This window comes from Primulina eburnea, chromosome 13, assembly GCF_022965805.1.
Source record: "Primulina eburnea isolate SZY01 chromosome 13, ASM2296580v1, whole genome shotgun sequence".
NCBI lineage: Eukaryota > Viridiplantae > Streptophyta > Magnoliopsida > Lamiales > Gesneriaceae > Primulina > Primulina eburnea.
This window is the reverse complement of record NC_133113.1, coordinates 28,218,680-28,244,434: the sequence shown is the minus strand read 5'-3', so window position 1 is coordinate 28,244,434 and position 25,755 is coordinate 28,218,680. Positions and strand designations below refer to the sequence as shown.

Sequence of the window (25,755 nt, the reverse complement as noted above, 5' to 3'; positions counted from 1 at the left end):
ATCAACTCAATTTACCTAAAGAATTACTCGACTTGCTTGTGCTATCCTGTTTTAACAGAATATACGAATTTACCTAAAAATGTATAAAACATATCATAAAAATGACGGCTGGAGATCTCAGCAATCAATATAAAAATATAAATCTTTTAATTCATTGATTTAATATATATATATATATATATATAGTTGATTTTTTTATTTTTTTTATTTTTTATTTTTTACTTACATACTCTGCATCGGTATGCAATTTTTATGAATAAATTTTGAGTCCATGCACGTTTAGACAGAGAAAAGAGTGTACAGAGATGGGTCAATATAAAAGCGTAGAACTCTGACTCTTTCCTTCACTCTCCAACCAAACCCCACTTCTCCATTACAATTACAATTTGGTAAAAGGGCCATGGATATTCAAAAAGGTCTTCCTCTCAACTGGACTTACTTCTACCAAGAAAAGGTGAGAATGTTCTAGCTTTTTTACCAGCAAGTTACGTTGCACTATATATAATTTTAGCTTGTTACAAGCAATTTGAAGTTGGTTTTCGTGTTAAATTGTTTGCACAGAGTATGGATGAGCTACGGCATTCTCTGGTGCTCGCAATGGAGCTTGAGGAAACCAGGTTGCAGGCACATGAGGAGCTCAGAAACAGGGACGAACAAATTCTGCAGCTCAAGTTACTGCTAAACAGGGCAATCGAAGAGAGGGATGAAGCCAAAGAGAAGTGCCAAAATGCCTTCTTTGAGAAACTATTGCTGCAGCAGCAACTGGAGCAACAGTGTCACCAATCTGCTCCGCATTCTGGGATTTCAGGGGTTGAAGACGACCCCAGAAGAGGGATCGACTCCAACAATACCTTCTCCTCGTCAGACAGTGACGAAAGCATTGTTTCGTCACCGCACCAACTCTCACCACTGATTCCCCCACCGAAGCCGGCCGCGGACGCTGAGCAAGACTTTCCCGTGGTTCCCGACAGGCCATTGCCTGAAAAGGGTAAGCTTCTGCAAGCAGTGATGAAAGCAGGGCCACTGCTTCAGACCCTCCTCCTCGCAGGCCCGCTTCCGCGGTGGCGCCACCCTCCACCACCGCTTGAAACCTACCAGATTCCACCACCGCCGGTGGTTATACCCTCGCCATCGCCACTGCCAACACTTCCATCGCTAGTGTCCCAACCTTCCATCTACCAAGATTCATTGCACTACGACATTAACAGCGATGTCAATGTAAACAGGAAAAGGGGTCTTTCTGAAGGATCTGACACCTCCACGGAGTTAAAACATCAGAAGGTTTTCTTCCTTAATAACCATTAATTTAGCAAAATATGTCTCTACTTTTTGGTACTGTCTTTATCCATCAACTTGAAGAATCACTAGGTTGAGAGTGATATTTTCATCCTTTAACGTTGAGTTACTTTGTGAATATTTGTTGTATAATCGTATTTAAAAATGATCTCCTATGATTGATGGATGCTCTCTGTGAAATGGGGAGCTTCCCAATACATAGAATTTTATGAATACTTTATCCATCATTGATTTTGAAGAGTAATCCCATCTTAATAACATATAAAATATATAATTTTATTATCTTATCTATCAACCATACCAACTCACCGATGAGATGAACCAGATCCAATAAATGAGTGTCATTTCATTGACAGACACAGAAATTGACACGATTGATGAACACCAGAACAAAACTATATATATATATACATATCTCGCATTCTTATAATTTAAAAAATTTCATTTCATCAATTATTTATACAATAAAGACTGAATTAATGTAGCATTGTATAGTGACTTTAGAAGAATAAGTGAGGTGAAGATCTAAAAATCGACCAATCACCAACTAAGAGCTATTTTTATATATATATTTTTTGGCCAACATTTGGGTTGGATTGTCTCCTTTCCACCATATAATTAGTCTTCTTTAGTGTAGACTTTGTATTCCTTATTTTGCCTTGTCAAGGTCATAGATTTACATCCATAATATAGTCGCAGCATTCAAATCTTAAGCCATGTATGTCACGCTAAAGTAGCAATGTTGTGCTTACTACGTCTCCATCAAAGAATAATGTATAATATGATTTTAATTTATTTCAATCGGACCATGATTTTAAGTCGATAATTTGAGTGTTCTCAATCATTCTTGGTTAAGGACTTAAAAAGCTTGGATAGATTTCTAGTTTCACATCGTTCCGATTTCGGTTTCGATTCCAGAAAGTAAAACTAGTGTCTTCAATTTTGAAACAAACATCAAAAAATTTATTTTGTTGCCAATTTTTCAAATCAAGTAGAATGATTTGAAAGTAAATGAAATTTTGAGATGAAAAGAGAGGGCATGGTATTTGTCTCATTTGTGCGTGGAATTGGTGTTGATGGTAGATGGGGGTGGGCACTAAGTAGGTGTGAAAGGGCCGGTCCGGTTTGTCGGGTTTAGTGGGCTCCCACAAATCAAATTTAGGATCCAAGACAACTCTACCCCCTTCGTCTTTATTATATTTAATCATTTCTTTAATCAAGTGTTGTGCTTTTTTAAATATGCGCCAAATTGTTTAATCTTAGATAAATTTACCTTTCATCATCAGGATTACTATTACATATGCATATTTTCCTAAAAGGGAAAAAAAAGTAAAAAAGAAGAAACTTTTTTGTTGACGATTTTTATATTCAAGAAATCAATAAAATATTATGTTTTATACTGGAGCAAATAAATGTCATGCTAAAAAGACTCAAATGATATATATTTGCTCGGAAACAAATTTTACAATTTTTTAAATATTATATATGTAGTTTCATTGCAAAAGTATATGTTAGTTTGAAATTGTCTCGATTTTGGTGATAACAAACAATATCGAGTTGTTTATAGGTCGAGCTACTAGTTCTTTACATGTTTCAAGCTTGATTTTATAGTTAAATCAAGACCAGGGGCGGATCCAGGGTTTTAAGTTTGGAGGGGCCGGCTCACCACCAATTATGATAGTTTTAAGTTGGGCATTTGACCATTTGTAAAGGTTCGTTATTTAGTTTTTCGAAAAAAATTGCAGATAATGGAACGCGGACCACATTTGTAAATCTTGAAAGTCTATAACCATTAAACTAATTATAGATATTTTATTTTTTTATGTTCAAATGATATGTATATTAAATAATAAAATATATCTTATAGAGTAATAATTTTTAAAAAAAATTTCGAGGGGACCGTCTATAGATATTTTATTTTTTTTATGATCAAATAATATATATACTAAATAGGGGGGGGGGGGGCACAACCCCCCGGGTCCTACACTAGATCCTCCCCTGATCAAGACAGCTTTATATTCAAGACTTTTGCTAGAGTTAGGCTGCATTTCTATCTATAAGATCAAGCTAATTCAAAGAATAAATTCGGATTGCACAGAAGCTCAAGCTGCTGATGAGTCTCTGCTTAGTATGCTTGCACACAAGTCAATCTTTGTACGTACGTATAAGCTCGAAGTTTCATAAGATCAATAAACCAATCAATGCATATTATTCGATGTCTTCAGTTGTCCTAGAACGTCTTCTAATAACACAAAGGTAAATACAAGCTTTCCTCTCTCTTGAATCAACTTATCAGAAGGTGTTTATTGGTATTTTTGGATACATGCTAGGAGCATTTATTGCAACATACTATGAAGAGAAAGGAAGAAAAAAAAGAACTTTTTTTTTATGCTGGCCATCAGTACAAGTATAATTTGTTGAAGATCTGACCGTTGAAGGAGTTCATTTATGTATAGGCATGGCTAGAGTTAGGCTGCATTTCTATCTATAAGATCAAGCTAATTCAAAGAATAAATTCGGATTGCACAGAAGCTCAAGCTGCTGATGAGTCTCTGCTTAGTATGCTTGCACACAAGTCAATCTTTGTACGTACGTATAAGCTCGAAGTTTCATAAGATCAATAAACCAATCAATGCACATTATTCGATGTCTTCAGTTGTCCTAGAACGTCTTCTAATAACACAAAGATAAATACAAGCTTTCCTATCTCTTGAATCAACTTATCAGAAGGTGTTTATTGGTATTTTTGGATACATGCTAGGAGCATTTATTGCAACATACTATGAAGAGAAAGGAAGAAAAAAAAGAACTTTTTTTTTTATGTTGGCCATCAGTACAAGTATAATTTGTTGAAGATCTGACCGTTGAAGGAGTTCATTTATGTATAGGCATGATTCAAGAATGATAGAGACTACTGAAACATTTAAAATATGTATTATCAAAGATTTCAAGCACTCTTTTATTGTTTTATATTCACGCTGCTTCATAGCACACACATATTGTTCATATCTAATCATTAAAGATCAACTTATATTGCTTTACCAACTCTAGCTGCTCAAGATATATGTTAAAGATTGTGTTTGTGTATGTATGAACCTAGTGCTCAATAGACAATTTGTGATCGCATTTGTGTAGAAGAGATACCAAGAGTTTCAGCATAGACATTGAATAAATCCTAGCTGAAATGAGTTGTTACAAGTTGTTGTAAAACCAAAGACTTTTAGTGAATTATTTCCTTGATTGAAAGACTGAAAGACGTTGAAGGATATTGTTTTCGAATTTATATATATCTTGTATTTTTTACCTTCAACAATTCGTATATATGTCTGCCTATCTATATGTCTGGTTTTTTGTTTAAAATGCTGCTAAAAAGTGTGTATGTATATATATTATATCACTAGTCTAGCATGACTCTTCCATACTTGAAAAACTATTTTAAGTAGTCTAGCTACATATTATTATTATATATATTATATCGTTGCCATGCACAGGAGATATACTAGCTAATAAATGCGTATAATCATTTCAAAAATGTATTATGGGGTACAAATTTTAAAATTACATTATTACATATAAACGGCCAACTTAAATCTTTTGCTACAAAAAAGAAGGGATTTTTTTTTCTTTTTTTGAAAAAAATGGATTTAAAGCCATTTTCCAACATTGCTTACATGTTTCAAATTTAGGTGACTTTTTGAGTAATGTTTATTGTCATCGAATATGACACCAAATCTCCAGCGAGTGTTGTAATGATGTGATTATTATTGTTATTGGAAAAACATTGCTTCACAAAATACTTCCTTTTCTTTATTTTTATATATAGTACAATTATTATTGTGGGAATGACAATTTACCATTTGCATTAAGGGGGTAATCATGAGTAATCAGTTGCATAACAAACAAAATAATGCCAGTGGTGTGAAATAATTGAAGTTTGTACCATGTCCTGATTTAGGAGTATCAAAATCAGACACGACTCATCAACCCGATATAGTTCAACTCGAAAAAATAAAGTTTGAGTTTTGGTTTGGGGTTTTCTGGTTCGGGTCGGGTTGGACCCCATAGCTGACCCAAAAATATTGATTGTATTAACGAAGATATGTTCAACTAATATTGATTGTATTAAAGTTTGAGTCAACGAAGATATGTTCAACTAATATTTCATCGTTCGAAACAAACGACCCTAAAATATTGATTGTATTAAGTGAAAGATTGGTGCGCTGACAGCTTAGAAGGGCAAAATTTATACGGTATGGAAAAAACAAATGTAAATTATGTTAAAACGATATTTTGAGAAATGATAGGGAAAAAAATTGTTGCTAGTGTGTATGCAATAATGATGTACGGGTTAATCTATATTACATTAATAGTGTTTCTCATCTTATTCTAATATCATTAGATTATGTCTCCCCCACATTTTTTAAACGGTAATTGAAACTCCTTCTCCATCTTTAGTTGTTTGAATCACCTTAGACGAATAGATTAGGCTGAGTGTAGTAGGAAATATCCAAAGGATTGGATGGTGTAATGTGAGAGGAAAGAGGCACCACCTCAATCAATTTAGGTTCATATCTTTAAATAAATTAGGCATAAATTTTCTTAGTGCTTCTCTGATATACTCTAGCCAGCTATTCCTCTGGTTTTGTGGATCATGACTGAATCAAGAAGTATAAACATAGCCATTAAACCAGTAAAACACTACAAATAAGGGATAGATGGAGCAATCCTTTTTGAATTATAATTAGGTGTATTGCAGGATTTTTTGTGATCTTGTAGATTTCAGTTAATTTTTCGAGAAATGAGTTATATTTTGTAACAGGTTGATTTTTCTAATGGAAGCTAAAAGAGGTAAGAAGGAAACTATTTTTTCCATTTCTTAAAACCTGAAGAAGTACACTGACTAGTGAGGAGCATTTTCCAACTAATGCTGAGATCTCAAATCGTGATTATTAACATCCAACCAAGTATCAAATAGTTTATACTGGTGTAAGTGATAATGTTTAACTAGATTCGGTCGTGCTTACTCTAATTTGGCAATGTGCAATGTCCTACCAATGAAAGAGATGCAAACATACGAGTTTATTACCAATTAGTATGTACTCTCGTTCGGTGAAGGATCGAAAAAAATTCTGGCTCCCCGAGTTCTGATGTGTGCATTGTTAGGTGGATTTGGTTTGGCCCGAAAGGAGGTTGGAAGGTTATGTGGACAGAACCCAACTCAAAACTGGACCACGAGGCAAGGTGGAACACCATTCATATATAAACCTCCACACTGAAATAATTAAACTTTTTAATGTGAGAATCATTGTGTTTTAAATTGCAGATGAATTGAATAATGGTATGATATATTGTTTTCTGGGGTCCACTGATTATGTGGGCCTGTCCTAAAAATATAGGCTTGTGGGGTTTAAAGAGCCCATATATTATCTGCTGGACATGGCCCATGGCAAAAAATCTGCATTTAGTATCTTATCTGCTGGACATGGCCCATGGTAAAAATCTGCATTTATTATCTTTTCTGCTTCCACAACAACAATAATTAAAATAATAATAATCATCATCATCCAATGGATTTTGTCAATTGTAATAATTAAATTCCAGTTGTGGGATTGGAACTCGAAGTCCGAGCAGCATGGCATGAATTTTGTAAAAACAAAAACTCAAATTATAAATAAAAAACCATATGTATATAAAAAAATAAAAAAAAAAAATCAAACTCATTTATTTCGAATACTAAATCTCTGATAAGAAGGTTTCACATATATATATATATTTGTGAGATATGTTGATTCAGTCCACAAAAGTAAGGCAAAAACTTGTGTGAGACGGTCTCACGGGTCGTATTTGTGAGACAGATCTCTTATTTGGATCATCCATGAAAAATTATTACTTTTTATTGTGAATATGAGTAGGGTTGACCCGTCTCACAGATTAAGATCCGTGAGACGGTCTCACATGAGACACACTCTAAAAGTAATATATTTTTTTACATAAAAAGTAATACAAAAACTCATGTGACACGGTATCACATATTAATTTTGTGAAACAAATCTTCATTCTGATATAATTCATGAAAAAAATATTATTTTTCACTTTAAATATAGATTGAGTTGATATGTTTTACGGAAATAGATATATGAGACCGTTTCACTAGAAAACTACTCAAAAAATAATATTTTTTCATAGATCAGGTCAAATAGGAGTCCGTCTCATAAAATTGACGCGTGAGACGATCTCATAAATTTTTTCACGTTTTTTCGACATACAACCATAAACATTGTTAGACTGCTATAAATAGCGATTTGGTTAGCAAAGAGTTAAATTTTGAAGTCGAGTATATAAAAAAACACATAATTTTCCATTATAAATTGTTTAGCCTCTATAAAGTATGTACCAGCTAACCATTTACGCCCAACTCATTGGAGTAATTTTTACAACTGTGGAAGAAAACACAATATTTAGTCTAAGTTTTTAAATTCAAATTTAAGTGCACACATAAAAAAAAATTATTGGAAAATAAAAATAAAACGAAAGTACTATTTTGTAATATCATTACTGTTGGTCACTTTAAAGATGTACTTTTTATTCTTTTCTATTTAAGTTTAATGGTTAAAATCTCCGAGTAAAGACAAAAACTTGTGTGAGACAGATCTTTTATTTGGGTCATCAATGAAAAAAAATTACTTTTTATGTTATGAGTATTATTTTTTATCATGAAGATGAGTAATATTTGTGAGACGTTTTGGAGGATACTTACTCATGAAAAAAATGGTTATGAGTCATGTTACTTTATACACTGAGCCGACGGAAAAGACTTTGGGCCCCCCAAGGTCACGATGGCAATAGTTCAATTTAGTGGAGAAAACAACAGGGAAAACAGAAGGGAGAGATTGGGATGGAACCATGGGAGAAACCCCGCCCTCGCCTCACAAGAAACAATGCAGTAGAAGTCCCATGAATCTGCCAAAAGATGCACAGTCTCGCTCCCTCGATATCAGGCAAAAAGCCATTCTGTACTACATATTAACTTCTCCTTTCACCTGTCCCTTTCCTCCTCCATATGCATTCCTATTCTCTGTCGCTGCTCTATCAATTCCATGACATGTCACCTCACTCCCTTAAATGCTTTATCCGCAGGGTTGGTTTTGGGCCTGGGGAGGGCGGGATCACTGATAGCTCATGGGTTGGTTTCATTTTGATTTAACGCGGGCGTGTGCCGTTTGAATTTGAGGCTCGACATTTTCCTCGCTTTGCTCCTCTCTTCCCCAGGTTGGCGTACCTTTTCTTTTCTTTTTCCATCTACATTTTTCTACACTCCCGAGTGAGGCGTTTTCTTTTCTTCGATTCTTGGTCCATTTTATTTTTCTGCGACTTGATTTTTTTATTGATTTTCTGCAACTGGTTTTACTTGCATTTTCATTCACGTACGGGTACGTGTAATGAGCAGGCAGTCTTCCGGGCAATTCGAGGTCTTTTTTTCCTCTTCATCTTTGGGTTGCACAACAGAACTGGAATTGTTTCTAATTTTTTAGGGATTTTTTGTTTTTATGCTTAGAATGGGAGATTTTTAGCTCTGGACTACTTAAGAAAAGTAGGAAAATATATGTGATTTTTTTTAGAAGTTATATTTATTGAAAAAATTCAGGTCTGACTCGTTTGACGTGCGGATTAAAGGGAGAATGAAGAAATATCAGCAACTGAGCCCAGAAAGAGCCAAAGTATGGACTGAAAAATCACCCAAATATCACTACAATCATCAACATAATAATCTGCAGCAGCAACAGCACAAGCACAAAGTGCCGGTAGTTTACTATCTATGCAGGAATAGACAACTCGAGCATCCACATTTTATGGAAGTCCCCCTCTCCTCCCCTGATGGACTTTACTTGAGAGGTACCACAATGCTGCTTTGCTTATGGAAACATTCCATTATTCAGTATCGCGATTTTCTTGAAATTCGAATTCTGTTTATATTTGAAGATGTGGTGGAAAGGCTGAACGGTTTGAGAGGCAGAGGCATGGCATCAATGTATGCTTGGTCTTGCAAAAGGTGTATATGGACCCATGACTTTATGTTCGATTCTTAGAATGCGATTTTGCCTTTCTGAAAATGTATCTTAACGTTATAGAGTAATTTTTGGATGCAGGAGTTATAAGAATGGTTTCGTGTGGCACGATCTTTGTGAAGAAGATTTAATCCTCCCGGCTCACAGGGACGAATATGTTCTCAAGGGCTCGGAGCTCTTTGAAGAATCCAATTCTGGTAAAGTGACCACCTTCCGTTGTAATAATTATTGAATGCTTAAGTTTTTTGAGGTTTTATATGGATTCGATGATTCGGTAAAGAAATCCTTCTTCTGCGATTATTAACCAAATTAAAAGTTTCATTGTGAATAAGCTGAGTACCGGGTTCAGAAACTGTAGAATTTAAACTCGTTGGTGGTGTTGTGGCGGTGTGTAGAATTAATATTTATAGCATGTTTTATGTAATTCTAAAATCTGTCAGTGGAACTTCCATTTCTGCAGTCGTTTGTGCGAAAATATAAGTAAAAGGAGGCAATGTAGTGCTATGTTTATTTCCTATATTTTTCTACGACCGTGATGATGGACTACATGTAAGCACATGTCAATATGTGTTTTGTGATAATAAACTGCCTTGTTTTCTAGGCCACTTTAGTCCTGCTGGAAATCTCATGTCACAAAATCAGAGAGCATTGCCAGAACCACCATCTTTCAGAAGCCAAGAAGAATCTTCATCTTCATCTAGCCTGAATGGAAGAACTATAAAAAGCTCTCAGGATGACGAACTATCACCTCCGGCTCAGCGTCTTTGCACTTCTGCTGTGTCTCCAGACTCTAACATGGGGAAAAATTCCCCTTGGAATGGTTCTTTGAGCCTAATAGAATACAAGGTTAACAAGAAGGATGGTGTTGCTGATGCTTCCACCCAAACCAAGGATAAAGGCAAAACTCGAAGAAATTGTGCAAGAGGCGTATCGACTGATGATGGGTTATTAGATCCTGAATGCAGCACTTGTCAAAACGAGGGTCTCAAAATAAAAGAGACTTCGGAAATTTGCAACTTGACATCGCCGCCTCCATCCACATCCAGTACATCATCAAGTGGTAGAACAGATACCTTGGAAGCTCTCATTAGATCTGATGCTAAAAAGCTCAACAGCTTTAGGATTCTTGAAGAGGATGAATTTAGAATGCCATCTGGTACAAAACTCAAGCCTTCGAATATTATAATGCAACTGATCTCCTGTGGCTCAGTTTCAGTGAAAGATCCCAGCTTTGGCATGATCCCGACCTACAAGCCAAGGTTTTCACATTCCAAAGTTCCTTCCCCATTGTTCTCGACATCTTTGATGTTTGGAGAGCTCGATTGCCTTTCGGAGAATCCTCGTCCAACTGGAGTGAGAGTGGAAGATAAAGAATACTTCAGCGGGAGCTTTGTTGAAACAAATATGGTCAAGGAAGGGATACCAACTCTGAAACGATCATCTTCATACAACGCTGACAGGTCATTACTTTATCTTCCCATCAGTTGATATTGTTGATATTTTCATCAATCAGTAGAGAACTCGATGCTGAAACATTAAAATTTCTTTTCCTTGTTGATCTTATATTAAGTCAAGATTGTGTTTATAGTTAATCAGGCCACTTTCAACAACCCTTGAAGCAATTTTAGTCTTCATTAATCGCAGTCTAGATACGGGAGTTAGCTTTCATGGGTTAGACTAAACTTAGAACTTTGTAGATATTTTCTTGCCCTCATCATGTTGAGACAAATAGAGAACTATTTCATGCAGAAGTACGCAGCAACTTGGCTCTGTTGAGAACAATGAAGCGGAAAATTCCACACGTGTGAAGTGCATTCCAAGATCACTCAAGGCTTCTATAACCAAGCAGCCAAGATGCGAATCAATGAGATCTCCTCTTTCCGATGGACGAAGAATCTCATCTGAGAGAGTGGAAAGTTCAAGAACCCTTACACCAGGCACACCCAGTGGTGGAAGCAAGAGGATTACCGAGCCGTCATCGGGGAAAACACAATCAAGAAACCTGGATTCTTGTGGAAATGAAAAGAAAAATGCGAAGAAAGTTGAGTTCTGATACCTTCTCAATCTAACCACTCAACTTAGCATGGTGCTGCAGTTCTTATTCATGTAGCTTGAGATTTCTGTTTCCTTTTCCTGATCAGGCTTGCTCCAGGAGCTCGGGTTGTAATATACAATCCAAAGCATGTGACAGCAAGAGAAACTCCTTGATGACAATTGGCATATTTGATGATTTTGGAGTGAATTATGTCAAAGCTATACTGTCAAATGATTTTTTTTATTTATTTATTTTATCTCTGGTTGCATTCAGATTTTGTGAATTATTAACTTAATGAAGGTAGTAGATTTTGCCATATTTTGGAGTGATGAATGATGATCTGATCCCGCTGGCATACTGGTTCAGTCACTTGATTTTACTGTTAAGATTATCCTAGAACCAATTTTGATATGGTGTGCACGTTCGAGTTAACCAAGTTGTTTTCAATTAGTTCATTTGAAATAAAAACTCCATTCAAAAGAGACAGAATTATACATCACAAATATCTTATCAAATTAAGTTTAATATTGTTGAATTCAATCATTTGAATTTAATAAATTTTGTTTGGTGATTCCCTTTCCATTATTTGTATTATCATCTACAGTTCAAATACATGCACCTCCATGTTATTTTTAGGCCGACCAAATTTTGGGTTTTGGGCATATCTCAGATGCAACTATCAATGAATTTACTTCTTTTAGGTTGTGCTTGTATTGAACGGTTTGGATTTAGAAAGTATTTGATGAGATAATTTAAATTGACATGACGTCTAATAACTAGCCAAAAATTATTTGGGTTTTGAAATTCATTGTCAAGTGAACTAATTCATTCATTCGTTTTTATAGATTTAAATCTCGAACTTCGATCAATCCAAATATAACTTAAATTGCTGATAGTTGAAATGTTATTTAATTTGAACATCTTATATACAAATTGATCTTGTTAGCAGGACCTATTAATCACAATTAGTATGTAATATGATCATATCTCAGTCATCAAATCCAATAATAATGTGTACATTTAAACTTTTTAAAATGTAAAAATAAAAAGACAAGAACATTAATTCCCACGATGTTTAAGCCATTGAATTGAAATTTATAAAAATTGTCTACCCAACAATGTATATGGAAAATTTAAATTGGAGCACGTGCAAGCATTGGGAGTGGGTTTGTTTGTTTGTGTATAAATGCTTTCTGGGAATTAATTACTTTCGTTTTCAGAGATTCTTGAAAGTCGTTTTTGGATTCTCTGACCTTCAATGGGTTCACGGTTGACCCAACACCAACTCCAAAATTTTCAAGTCAAAATGATCATTAATGTTAAGAACCCAAGTATTTAATTTATTCAAGACATAATTGTATATTTCTAAAAATCGATTAGTTAAAAACAAAAAAAAAATGTTCGATGGATGGGCGAGTTTGGTTTGAGTCTTCATCGATCGGGTGGATCTATATGACTCTTAGCATAAAAAATAATATTTTTTCATGGATGACTCAAATAAGAGATCAGTCTCACAAAATACGACCTTTGAGATCGTCTCACACAAATTTTTGTCTAAATTTTTTGGGGTAAAATTTTGAATTGGATTACTATGTTGGTATAAACTTTACAAACTATTTGAAATAAAGAGAGTGAGAAAAGACAAGAAATTATTATTCATTAAATCAAACTGATAATGTATACAAATAGAACATCAACATGGCAAATAATGTAAATTAATTAAATGAATCAACCTTCCTTCATGTTCTTCCCTCATCTGCATCATTCACCATCCTCACTCTGCGCCATTGTCTCTGAATACCATTGTTAAACAACCAAAGACCGCCTTCAAGGCGCGGTGACTCATTGAATTTGTCGAGTATTGTAAGAGCTGCATCGCAAGCATTTGTATGCCACAATGTGGTACTGCACCTCGCATGTCGACTCACAGTCATTGCACAGTATCCACACCTATTTATATCAAAAACATTCAATAAAAACAAGATATTTGGTATGTATTGCTTTTTTTTTTTTTGTGCCTTGAATTTTTCCAAATAAAATGATTACCATTTTGTTCTTGTACATTTCTGGCATAGGAGTTGAAGCAACCTGTCAGTCAGATTTTGCATAACAATACATATGAGGGCAATAGAATTTGCATTAATCACGGAGTTTCAAAAATGGATGAATTTGAGTAGGGTACCTCTTCGTCGAGCTTTCTCCATATGTTGGACATGTCACAGATGGATTTTGAGCAGACAGGACATGAATATCTGTATGGTTATAAAATCCAAGAAACCGTTAGAGCATGAAAAGCTAGCAGCCGACTCAAATGGTTTTGAACTATGATTGATACAATCACGAGAATCCTTGCCTGTGGTGAAGCTCCATTTCCTGGACACACTCCAAATGTATAGTATGTCCACATAGTAAAACAGTAATGTTCTTCATTGAGTCGAATAAAAACTGCAACCATAATACAGAAAACAAACCTTTATGAATCCGACTGAAATACTAAAAACATAAACTAATGATGCAGGAAGAAAAAAATTTATTTCAAGAGGGACAACTGTATGTTCATCCCTGGATAGCCCAAGCATGCAAGGTAACTCCAAGAAATCTCATTACCTCAAAACAAACTGGACAATTATGATGCATTGCTCTTTCCACACAATGATGGGCACCTTTGATCAAATTTGAATAGCAACACCCTAATTTATGCAATATATGACAAGACTTAGTAAACAGAATTTGGAAATCCAGACAAACTTTAGTTTGAGACTGGAGGAAGTTAACTTCGGCATACCACATTTGTGGCAGTGAAAAAAGTTCTCCTTGCCACCAGTTCTGCATGAATCATTTGGTAAGTTTTCACGATTTTTCAGGGTTGAATCGGCCAAGTAAATGGTAAGTGTAAGCAAATAGTCTCACCGACATATTCCACATTCATCACAATGGAATTGTTCCTTCGAAACCTGAATCCATGAAATGCAAAGTGTAAGAATTCAAGATTATGAATGAGGAAGAACAAGGGTAAATTACACTGTACAAAATTTACGGATATCTTACGTCGTCATCAAAGAATTTGCATATTGGGCAGAAATAATTCCCCATGCAAACTCCACAACTTTCACAATTTTGTTGAACCTGGAAAGTGGAAATTATAAAGCACCAGTAAATTAAATTACAAGGTAAACTTCTCAAAATTTGATCTTTCATACAGATCAAGAGATGCATTCAACTTACATCTTGTTCTGTGTCGCAAACAGAACATATAACCTGCAGAAAGTAATATCGGGGTCAGACAAGTCGAAACTTGGACGATTTTAGCTCATATAATATCTTCTAACGTGCTTTCTTCAACCCAAAACCAAGATAAAACTAGGATTGAATTGAAAGAGTTCAAGCAGAATTCCACATTGACGTATTATTTACCTGACGATATATTTTGTATATCGCTGATAAATGCAAAGTAATTGCTAGCAAAATTGGGGGATGAGCAAATAAATCAATGAAATGTCATCATTGAAATTTTTGAACAACCAATAATGATAACCAAATGCACAGCAACTAAAAATAGAATCATGGACTAAAAAAATTTACCCTTTTCACTTGATGTCGGGGAACATCATGCCGATAAATGGGATCGATTTCAAGAGCATTCTGTCAAATTAAAACCACAAAACAAAGAAAATAAAGAGAGGAAATTGTTGGTGGATTCAAACCCAGAAGCACCAAAGAGTATAACAAAAAATCCAAGTGCTAGATCTCGATATTGAACAAATCAAACCTTAGTTTCATTATGGCAATGCCTGCAGTCAAAGATCTCATCACAACAAGGTGCCCTAATCTTACATCTCCTTCTGTAATGCTTGCATCTAAAATTTGGAGATTTACAATTAAAAGGAAGATCACATCGGAAAAAGCACGATCAACGCATTTTCAAGCATCGGCATCATCTGGTGACGAAGAAAAGAAGAATCCCAGAAGAAGAAAAAGGTAAAAGCTTTAACTTACCCGTGATTCCCAGAAACAACCTCCATCTTAGAATTGTCGTCCGAAATTACAGAATTTCTTCAAAAGGGAGCAACACGCTGGTTACGTACAAAATAAAAATTCAAGAAAATGAAGCCCGAGGTTTTTATAAGGCGGGAAAAAGGAAGATTTTACAATGGGCGTGGATGGATTATGTCGATGAACCCAACAGAAGGTTCCAAACGAATCAAAAACAGCAGCCTAGTTCAAAGTTCAAACCAAGAAAGTGGAAGCGAAACTCGCTTTTTTTTTAAAACATCACCTTTTAGGGTCCGGCTGTGACCAGATCATGCGAGCTAACTTATGTTGTCGTTGATATATATATTTTGATGTTATAATACTTAATATATAATTATATTATAAAAAGAAAAATATTCCGTGTATCACCCTCCATCTTTTCCCAAACTAACCAAATTAATGTTGGCAAAAATTTGTATGAGACGGTCTCACGGATTGTATTTTGTGAGACAGAACTCTTATTTGTGTGATACATGAAAAAATAATATTTTTTATGCTAAGTATATTACTTTTTGTTGTGAATATCAGTAAGGTTGACTTGTCTCACAGATAAATTGTTTGAGATCGTCTCACAAAAGACCAACTCATTATGTTAGAACATAGACAATAAGCTAATAAAAAAATTGCCAAATAGGAAATTGTTAAAATTGAGAAAGGTGTAAATGGTAATTATGAAATGATAATTACTTAAAATTGACAAAGAGGCCAAATAATAGTTACCAAATTGAATAATGTTGATTTGACAGGTAACAAAAAAATAATGTCAACCTATTGTCTTTATTACACGCAACAACTTTAATATAGTAATATATATTTATAATGTTAACAGCTATATCACTTGACAGGTGATGAGATATATCTTTTGGGACACTATCAAAAGAAAAGAAAAGAAAAGAAAAAGAAAAAACAAGAGTTTCAATATAAAAAAGATCGTTTATCAGTATGTACGTAGTTAGGTTTGTTGATTTTGTAATAAACTCTACATTTATTATTAAAAATTCACAGTTGAAATTTCTCCTTTAACAACACCAAATAGTAACCATCAAACATTTTTAAAAAGATAAGGATAAAAAAAAAGTGGAAAAAACTATTACAACGTAAGTATAACTTTTAACAAAGATATTAGTAATTTATTTAACTAAAATTGATCAAAACAATATTTACGGAATTATAATTGATTTAGCGAAATATGACATACGAAATGTATGTATGGGACTAAAATTAATGTTGTTTGTTGCAAATGATGTAATGTAAATAACTCATTAGAAAAATAGTAAAAATTTGTGTGAGACGGTCTCACGGGTCGTATTTTGTGAGACAGATCTCTCATTTTTGTCATCAATAAAAAAATATTACTTTTTATGCTAAAAATATTACTTTTTATTGTAAATATCGATATGATTGATCTGTCTAACAGATAAAAATTCATGAGATCATATCACAAAAAATCTACCGTAGCAAAAGAGCGATAGTGGAGGGAGTGTAGTTTGTGAGTGCGACGAAGGGAAAAAGTTGGATAAGAAGTGGAGTGGAGTGAGTAGATTCCACGTCACTACTTCCATTAATATCTTAGAAGTTCGCAAAGAATATAAATAAATCTTCACTCCACTTTAAGGATTTGCTGACTCGATTTTATATCTATACAACTAATCAGACAGCGACTCTGCCCCGAGACACGACCATTGTTTTAGAAAATCTTATACAATATTTTTTAAAATTTTAATAAATAAATTTAAATATTTTACGTAACTTTTTGTAAAATATTTTGACACATTTCTTTCTCTTATTCTTTGTCCAAATTTTTATTTTATTTTTTAGGACTAAAGGAGAAGTAGTTCGCCGTACCCCGTGTGTGTTCCAATTAACGGTCCCTCGGGGTTCTTGCCTTTTTCAAAAGATAAAACACGATCTCCTTTGAAAATGAATATATGGCTCTTACAGTTACAATCCATTTCTTGAGAATAAGCATCTAGTCAAATAAAATATATGATTATAACACCATGGAGGGATTGAATTGTTGCATTGGGATTTGTTTTAAGGGCCAATCATATGTTTTCAGCTGTCGTTTGGTTCGATTTTAGATAAAAATTCGAACCACACGATGTTTTATAGAATTCACAAAATTTAAAACCAAATCAAACCATTAAATTTGGTCTGGTTCAAATTTTACGTTTTGTGCTTCATAGTGAATTGGTTTATTTCATCCTACCTATATGGTCATTGTTCTCATTATAGGATGGATGACCAATATTTGTCCATACATATATAAGACCCACTCTTTTTTTTTTGGAAATTGATATGTGTGACAAGATCTTACTCGTTGAAATGAAGTGAGGGTAGTGCCCACAGTAGATAGGATCTCATCTACCGAATTGGTGTTGTGTGATATTATTATTTGGAAAAAGTAGTAATTGACACTTGATATAAAGTGAGTGCACAATTTATTTTTTACGTAAAAATAATATATCAGAATGCTTATGCAAATTACAATATTTTTCAACTCATAGAAAGTTCTAAATTTTTTAAGTTTGTAGTTGAGTTTATTTAGGCTGAAATCTATCTGCAATAAATAAAGTATCAATGTAATTGAAATGTTAAAAGGCTCCCTGATGATAAAGTTCAAAATAAAATTCAAATTAATTTTTTGTATATCCAAGAAAATCACACTAAATTAACAAAAAATTATGACATGATTTTTCTATATTAATGTCACCGGTTTGATTTGATTAATTTTCTTTTTATCAAAAACTTGAACCAAACTAATTTTTACGGTTTGATTGATTTTAACAACAATCCAGACTATAATTTCCTGAAACTCGAAGAGATGCCAAAAGCGTCGGTAGCATAGTTCTTCACAGCAAATAGACGAGGGAAAAAAGGGGAATTTTTTTAAAAAGCAAAGGTACAAATTTTTGTACACATACAAGATTATTTTACTGGGAATCGATTCAAAAAAAGTTGTGAAGCGGCTGAGAAAAGAAGAAATGTCTTGTTCGTCCATTCTAATTTTATCTTTACATGTAAGAACCTCTTGAATAGAGACTGAGAAGTCAGGATCAACTATATCTACAGAGAACAAAGGAGCAGTTGATTATTTGGCTTCGGAAACACTAAAATACCAACAAGGATACAGAACTATCTGGACCTTCCAGCAGACATAGATGAAATCATTGAAGAAAACAAGATAGGAATAGGCTATTTGAGAATAATTATAATAAGCTAATAGTTCATGGCGACTGGCAAGTGATCCTCTCTCTTGTGATAAAAAAAAATATTATTACTTTCCATACTGGAAAATTATGGTTTACTAAAAAAATGTAAATTTTCTTTTTCTTAAAACAATCCTTGATTATAAGAATAATTGGATTGTAATTAAAAATTTAAATTGAACCGTATATTTTCTGAACTAAAAGTATTTAAAACTATACGAATTATCAGGTAAAATTTGTTAATTTAATTCTTAAAAGGTTACACAGTTAATCAAATATTATCGAGAAAATCAATTATATTTTTTACAAAAGGTAATGAACTTACAATGGTTTATTAGAATTTTAATCTCTAACCAACTAACGTATTAATTGAATAAAATATGTTATATTTGTCAGAATATTTAATTATTTGTTTGTTTTCAAATGCATTAAAAATTTAAAGTCAAAATATTCACATTATTCTTTATAATAATTCGCAAGGGTGTTACGGTGGAGTCGTTATTTTTTGATACACTGGGTTTTTATGTATCAAAATTTTTAGTTTAAAAAAATTAATTTAAATATTTTTTGGATATAGTTTTTTAATATAATAGATATAAAAAAAAATTATGCAATGACTTTATTGGATTTTCGAGGAAAATCGATATTTCAAAATTTCTTTTAAACATGAAATGTGAGCCCAAAGATATGGGCCTAAGTGGAAGCAATCCTTGGGTTGACCAAAAAAAAGGCCCTCAATAGAAGAGAAGCTTTGCAACTTTTGGAAACCAAAAAAAAAAAGAGTTTCACGAGTATTATATGCTATAGACTGATCTATATATGTAGTGAAAATAATATTTTTGATATAAAAATCAATAAATTTTCACGAGTGGAAGACCCGTCTTACAAACTTGACATGTGAAACAATGTCATAAGAGTTTTGTGTTAAAACAAGATATTGCAATAGGTTGTTCTACTAATCTACATCTTTCCTTCTATGTTTTTCTAGTTATATTTTTTGAAGCCCATATTAGATTGATTTATTTTACATTTATTATTTTTAGAAAAACTAAAAGTCAAAATAAAATTGATAAAATGTTATATATATTTGTTAAATAATAATAATAATAATAATAATAATAATAATAATAATAATAATAATAATAATAATAATAATAATAATAATAATAATAATAATGATGATGCATGATTTACTGAAAAGTGATGATAATTTATTTACCTGATAATCCCATGCACGTCCATCTATGATTCCAGCTCTCGATCAGTGGAAGAGTCACACTGAATATGGTTACACTCAAACTTATGGATTTCGTCCTCGGTAGCTTGAATCATTATCAACTTCTTAGATTGAATGCTTTCGGATTGATTGGTTTCGACTCGATTATGCAAGAACATTCCAACTCGTTTACATCACTTTTTTTTGTCATAAATCAACTCCAAATGCAAAATTACGCAAATCATTTGGAATGAGTCGTAATAGTAGATCAAATAAAATAATGTCTTTGTACCATATAAATGTTTATCTTCGAAGTTAGATACACAGTCCGATCCAAAAGAAAGAAAGAAAGAAAGAAAGAAAGAAAGAGAGAACAAATTTCACCATTGAAAAATAATAAACTCGGTAAAAAAAGTCCACCTCGGGCTGTGATTGATGGCCGATGCATTGAGCATTAAATTACAACTCGCTCCAAAACAATCGAAATCAATGTGATTAGTAAAGACATGGCCACAGTTTCTGTACGTTTGCTACAAAAAAAATAAACTTAGTTCAAAAGTGATAAGTCAAGTATTTGAGCGGACATATAAGATAAAGAAGCCCTAAGGAATTCAAAAATAATTTGAATAAATCAAAATTTCCAGTATCGTTTCAATCGATTTTTTTTATTTTGATACTAGAAGATTAGAATTGACGTTGAAATTTAAGATTCATTTTATTTAAATAATTAAAAGTTAGAATATAAAAATCACATTTTTATTATTTTTAATTAATTGAAATTAATGTGGATAGCATCTTACATTGTCCGTATTCTGCGAACAGTTTCCTTTCACATTCATACCTATTTCAATGGGTTTTTTTTTTTAATTTAATTGAATATTATAATATAGACCTACATGCCATGTGAAACATAAGGCATGCCAAAGTTTGGAGCCTTCATATTTTGTACTCTGTAATTGATTATTGCCAATGGGGACCTCCACTTTCCAGCAGAGCCACAATATTTTCTTTTATGTGGTCGCATTCATCCCAAGATTTCATGGGATTCTTTTTCTACTTGTCACCATCAATTATCATCTTGTATGGTTAACAAATAATATATTTAATCATTTAATTAATGTTTCGAACTAGTAACAAATCCCTCCATCAATTCGATAATATAATAACTTGAATTTAATACATCCAAATAATTCAAGAACTTATAAATTTGGACCACAAATTTCAAATACACTCTCAGTTTTTTTATATTTGTTAAGGTTATTTTGAAATAAAGGACATAATTCGAATTTTGGTACGTAAAAGACACAAGGCCACACAGACCCACAAAGAAAAGGATTGCCAGCATATCCTCACGCTGATGAAATATACTCGAAATATGTGATTTCCTACGTTTCAAATTAATTAATGATGCTAAGTTCTTTATTTATAAATTATCAATAATTGCTTTGTTTAAATTTTTGTAACTTATGTTGATGTTGGAATTAAAAAATATTATTAGAATATTATATTGTATGCATTTAGTCGGAGATGATTTTGATGTAACATTATTGATGTAGTGTAGAATGTGGTTCGTGATTAAAGAAGGTAAATGTAAACTCTTCTTCCTAAACTATAGTTTTGTTGGATTAAATGTGAGGTTTATGGGCTTGAGGTTTATGAGCATTTCCAAGTAAGTGAATGAAAATTTAGAAATATGGGTTTGTTCTACATCGGAAAAATAAAGTGATATAATTAAATTTATATGTATTATATTTTATGAAGGTGTAACAATGATTGGTCAAGAGACTCTCTCTCGCGCTCACCAACGCAGAGGGGTGCAAATTATGGGCCCGATTTGCATTGGAAAAAGACTTGACTTGTGTACAAGCGCGACCAGGGTGCGTCGAATGTTGGACCGATCAAAGCAAAAATCGCCTAACAGTCTATGACATATTTTGTTATTTTTTTCGGTTGAGACCTTTCACATGCCCTTGAGACCTTTCACATGACTTGGCTTTTGGTGTTTAGTCTCTTCAACTCTTGGTGTTTCGTCTACCATCTTTAAGACAATCTTTGGCCTTTCATATGAATGATATTGACATGTATAAATAGGAGATGTGCCTAGCCAAGAAATTACACCAAATGTTAAGAATGAAACTTGAACCTAACTCAACCCCAAGAGCTGATACCATGTTAATTGTCCTAAATCGGTTGGATAAATAACCTTGGAGTTGTATATATGGGCTTGAACAATCCTCTCTCCTTGAACGAACTTTTGGGGTTGAGTTATGACCAAGTTTCATTCTTAACATGGTATCAGAGCTTGGACAATATCCCCTCTTGAGCTAGCTTTTGAGGTTGAGTTACGTCCAAGTTCCAATCTTAACACCGAAATCCACTTTCTCCTTCGTGTTCTGTTTCTGCTCGTTTTCTTGTGCTACTGCTTCTGCTCGTTTTGCTACACCTCTGCTCCTACTCAATCCAATGATAAAGTTCAGGTACTGTTTAGTTCGCTAGCATAGTAATTTGTTCTGCATCACTGTTGGTCTGTCCGTTGTATCTTGGAAAACAGACGTCCGCTGAAAACTCTAAGCACATACTGGTGGAGGCGAATCTGTTTAAAGAAACTGTACAACACTACGGGCCTCGGTTTGGTTTTGTTTTCGGTTTGGTTTTGTTTTCCTTTGCACGATAATCATATTGTGAACAACAACACACTTATTTCGTTTACAACTTTATCTTTGCGATTTTGTTTCTACTGCTAATGTGGTTAGCATATTCGTTCCAACAAGTTTAATATTAGAAATCACATATTCGATACACACGATTACTAAAAGTAAAACCAGAAAATAAATCGAGATGGAAAATAAAATAAGCCATATTCCGAGAAAATAAGCAGTGCATTTAAAATCCGACGCAGAAATCAAAGAGAAGACAATGAAACCAAGTAAAATTATGGATATAGAATGCACGAGGACACACGTCTCTCAGTAATCAACGGGCAGTGGCTCGTGAGTGTGGCTGATGAAGAACACCTCGTAAACTATGCCGGCCAGCCCAGCCCCGATCAGAGGACCCGCCCAGTAAACCCAATGGTCAACCCAGAACCAGCCGACCAAAGCTGGACCAAATGAAACCGCAGGGTTCATCGAAGCTCCAGTGAACGGCCCGCCGGCGAGGATGTTGGCTCCCACGATGAAACCTATAGCAATGGGTGCGATGATTCCCACTTCACCTTTCTTTGGGTCAACGGCAGTTGCGTAAACGGTGTAAACTAGCGCGAAAGTCATCACTATCTCGAATACTAAACCGCTCCATACGGACACGCCGCTCAAGGAGAATCCGGGGGGCTCCTGGGTTTACAAAAGTCGAAAACATGGATAAATATATAGAATTCTATAGTTATTGTTAATGCATGAGAAATACGTGGAAGAAGAGTCGTTGTAGTCTAAGCTAGCATACCAAGCCACCAGTAGTGAAGAGTAGGAGAGCGCAAGCGGCGACGGACCCCAGAAGTTGAGCAATGATGTAGAGAATACCGCGGATAAGGGAGATGTTTCCACCAACAAACAATCCAAAAGTGACGGCGGGGTTGACGTGGCCTCCTGAGATGTTAGCGGAAATCGAAACCGCCACGAACAGGGCGAAACCGTGGGCTATCGCGGCAGATATGAGTCCTGGAGGGGAGGCGGAGGCGCCACCAGTAAGCTTGTTATACGCAATGCCTGAACCAGAGCCAGCAAACACGAAGATGAGTGTGCTGAAGAACTCTGCTAGAGCAGCCTTCACAGCGCCAGGTTTCTGGAGCTCATCACGTTGCCCAATGGCGAGATGGCGAAGAGGGACGTTGAAGTACTCGTTCGGACGCGGCATGGTCGGAAAATCTTGAAATGGGGGCGGAGTAGGGTGTCACAGTTTGAAAATGGTGTAACGAAAGTGGAGATGCACGGCAGTACTTATAATGGAAAATTCTTAGTGGGTAACCGGATTAGCCAGTTGTAGGTGGGTGGTTTGTCGTACAATAATTGCCATAATAATGTAAAACAAAGATATACCTTTCTCTATTAACAAATTTAGATTTCTCTCTTTAAACATATTATACGGTTGGAGCTTTTATATACACTATTGGTTAAAATGTAGATTTCAAATTTAATTTATTTGAATTTTGACTCTTTGAAATCTGGAAAGTATAAACTATGTGCATGAGAGAATTTTACAAACATTTGTTCTTTTAAGTATTATCATTAGATTGAAAGTTTATCAATTTACTAACAGTAATTATACAACTTTAATTTTTAAATTTTATTGTATTTCAACAATTTTATTCATAATAATTGTACTCATTGCAATTTATGATAATATAAGATATAGTTTTGAATTTTATATCAACGGTAGGATCAAATATTTGTAACTTACCAAAATGTACTGCTGATGTTACGAAATAACTTATCTTCTTAACAGTATCAGTATCGTAGCTCAAGCGTTATATCAATCATTTTATATGAGAAACAATTGTTATATCTCAACTATCGTATGTGTTGTTCATTGGATTCGATTGTAATTATTTTAAAGTTAATTATTGATCTAAATATTGATTAAAGACCAAGCTAGCCACCCAAAAAAAGAACAAAAACCAGGGCTGTGTCTAGATTTTTTTTTTTGGGTCTAGGTGGAGAGGTTTGGGTATGTAAATAATTGTTTATACATTGAAAATAAAATAGATGTATGAATTGTTCATTTGTTTGGAGGAAGAAATCATTATTGTCATTAAAAAAATCTCATTGTGTCAGATTCGTCCAAATGATAGTTGACTAGCCCGTGAGTCGTGACCGTACATGGATATGGGCCACGTCATGCTCTATATGTGATTTGACTGTGCTGTCCCTGCACCCAAAAAAAAGACTCCGGAAAATTTTGGTTTATTTTTTATGTTTTTTTTAAATATTTATTTGGATTCGTTTCAAAATATTATTATATTTTGTTTGTTTCTTGTTGATTTTTTAAACTTATTTTGAGAAAATAAGTTACACTTTTAATCAAAATTATATGTAAAATTTAATGGTGGTTTTTTTTAAATATATATTTTCTTATTTGGAACTTAAACTTTTGTGTAGTTATTGAAATTCTAATAATGCGCTTTTAAAATTTTAGAATACATAGTATGTTAAAATATAATGATTATTATAATTGTGAGACGTGGAATTGAGTTAACTGAAAATTAAATGAAAGTACAGTATTAATGTTGTTTTTATTTGTTTGTATTGGTTTCAAAACAACAAAATCATGCCTGTTCGATTTGTTTTATTTTGAAAGTGTTGAGATTTCTGTTTAACATAAATTGTAACAAATTGCGTGTATCAAATATGAATGTTGGCTCAAAAGTTGTAACATCTTGTGATAACACACAACATAATATTATATCAAACAAATAAATAACTTAAACAAAAATAACACATAGATGATTATGCGCAAGTATTTTGGACAAAATAATAAATAGAAAAACAACTTGAGTTTATAAAACCAACCATAGTGATTCTATGAAAACTATCTTCCTTAAATTGTTAAAGGAATCACATTGTATCCTAAAACAAGTAATCATGTTTAAAAGTATTCAAGGATTGCAAACAGTGTGCCGAAAAGTGGAGCGACAAAAACGCTATCTTCAATCAACACTTTCACAAGTGTTATCTTCAAATGTATCCAACAATCACGGTAACACATTGTAGCAGCAACAACGATCTTCAAACGCGCGATAATCTGAGACTTAATCCTTCTCTCTGATAATATTTATCGTCGTCCAAATATTTTTTTACAACCACTACTTTATCTTGTTTATTAGACTCATTTTCTCCTAAATTTGATCCCAAAAAAGAATCCTACAAAATATGAAAAACTGTATTTTTATAAGAAAATGGTCTTTTA

The 25,755-nt window shown here is 33.7% G+C and overlaps 4 protein-coding genes across 7 annotated transcripts; 2 read left to right on the top strand and 2 right to left on the bottom strand.

Moving 5' to 3' along the window:
* Positions 1 to 273: 273 nt before the first annotated feature.
* On the top strand, positions 274 to 1,414 carry LOC140809703 (uncharacterized). Its single transcript, XM_073167415.1, has 2 exons — positions 274 to 454; positions 562 to 1,414. Exons 1-2 carry the CDS (start codon positions 401 to 403, stop codon positions 1,303 to 1,305), a joined length of 798 nt encoding a protein of 265 aa, XP_073023516.1. The 5' UTR covers positions 274 to 400; the 3' UTR covers positions 1,306 to 1,414.
* Positions 1,415 to 8,174: 6,760 nt separating this feature from the next.
* Positions 8,175 to 11,822, top strand: LOC140810694 (protein SOSEKI 3-like). Of its 4 annotated transcripts, XM_073168569.1 has the most exons (7): positions 8,175 to 8,309; positions 8,434 to 8,565; positions 8,942 to 9,189; positions 9,277 to 9,346; positions 9,444 to 9,559; positions 9,964 to 10,822; positions 11,112 to 11,821. In XM_073168569.1, the coding sequence occupies exons 3-7, from the start codon at positions 8,976 to 8,978 to the stop codon at positions 11,413 to 11,415; spliced, it is 1,563 nt and encodes a 520-aa protein (XP_073024670.1). In that variant the 5' UTR covers positions 8,175 to 8,309; positions 8,434 to 8,565; positions 8,942 to 8,975; the 3' UTR covers positions 11,416 to 11,821. The 4 variants fall into 4 exon arrangements, with proteins under 4 accessions (XP_073024670.1, XP_073024671.1, XP_073024669.1 ...); XM_073168570.1 differs by having other exon boundaries at positions 8,175 to 8,565; positions 8,971 to 9,189; positions 11,112 to 11,822; XM_073168568.1 differs by having other exon boundaries at positions 8,175 to 8,565.
* Positions 11,823 to 13,029: 1,207 nt separating this feature from the next.
* LOC140810117 (E3 ubiquitin-protein ligase RZFP34-like) lies at positions 13,030 to 15,706 on the bottom strand. The gene is made up of 12 exons (XM_073167935.1): positions 15,394 to 15,706; positions 15,167 to 15,254; positions 14,980 to 15,039; positions 14,623 to 14,655; positions 14,446 to 14,523; positions 14,308 to 14,351; positions 14,183 to 14,223; positions 14,005 to 14,087; positions 13,751 to 13,842; positions 13,580 to 13,649; positions 13,444 to 13,485; positions 13,030 to 13,347 (listed from the first exon to the last, which is right to left on the bottom strand). The coding sequence occupies exons 1-12, from the start codon at positions 15,417 to 15,419 to the stop codon at positions 13,240 to 13,242; spliced, it is 765 nt and encodes a 254-aa protein (XP_073024036.1). The 5' UTR covers positions 15,420 to 15,706; the 3' UTR covers positions 13,030 to 13,239.
* A 6,989-nt stretch (positions 15,707 to 22,695) lies between these two features.
* Positions 22,696 to 23,774, bottom strand: LOC140809283 (probable aquaporin TIP1-1). The gene is made up of 2 exons (XM_073166862.1): positions 23,296 to 23,774; positions 22,696 to 23,186 (listed from the first exon to the last, which is right to left on the bottom strand). The coding sequence occupies exons 1-2, from the start codon at positions 23,704 to 23,706 to the stop codon at positions 22,821 to 22,823; spliced, it is 777 nt and encodes a 258-aa protein (XP_073022963.1). The 5' UTR covers positions 23,707 to 23,774; the 3' UTR covers positions 22,696 to 22,820.
* Between the last annotated feature and the right edge of the window lie 1,981 nt (positions 23,775 to 25,755).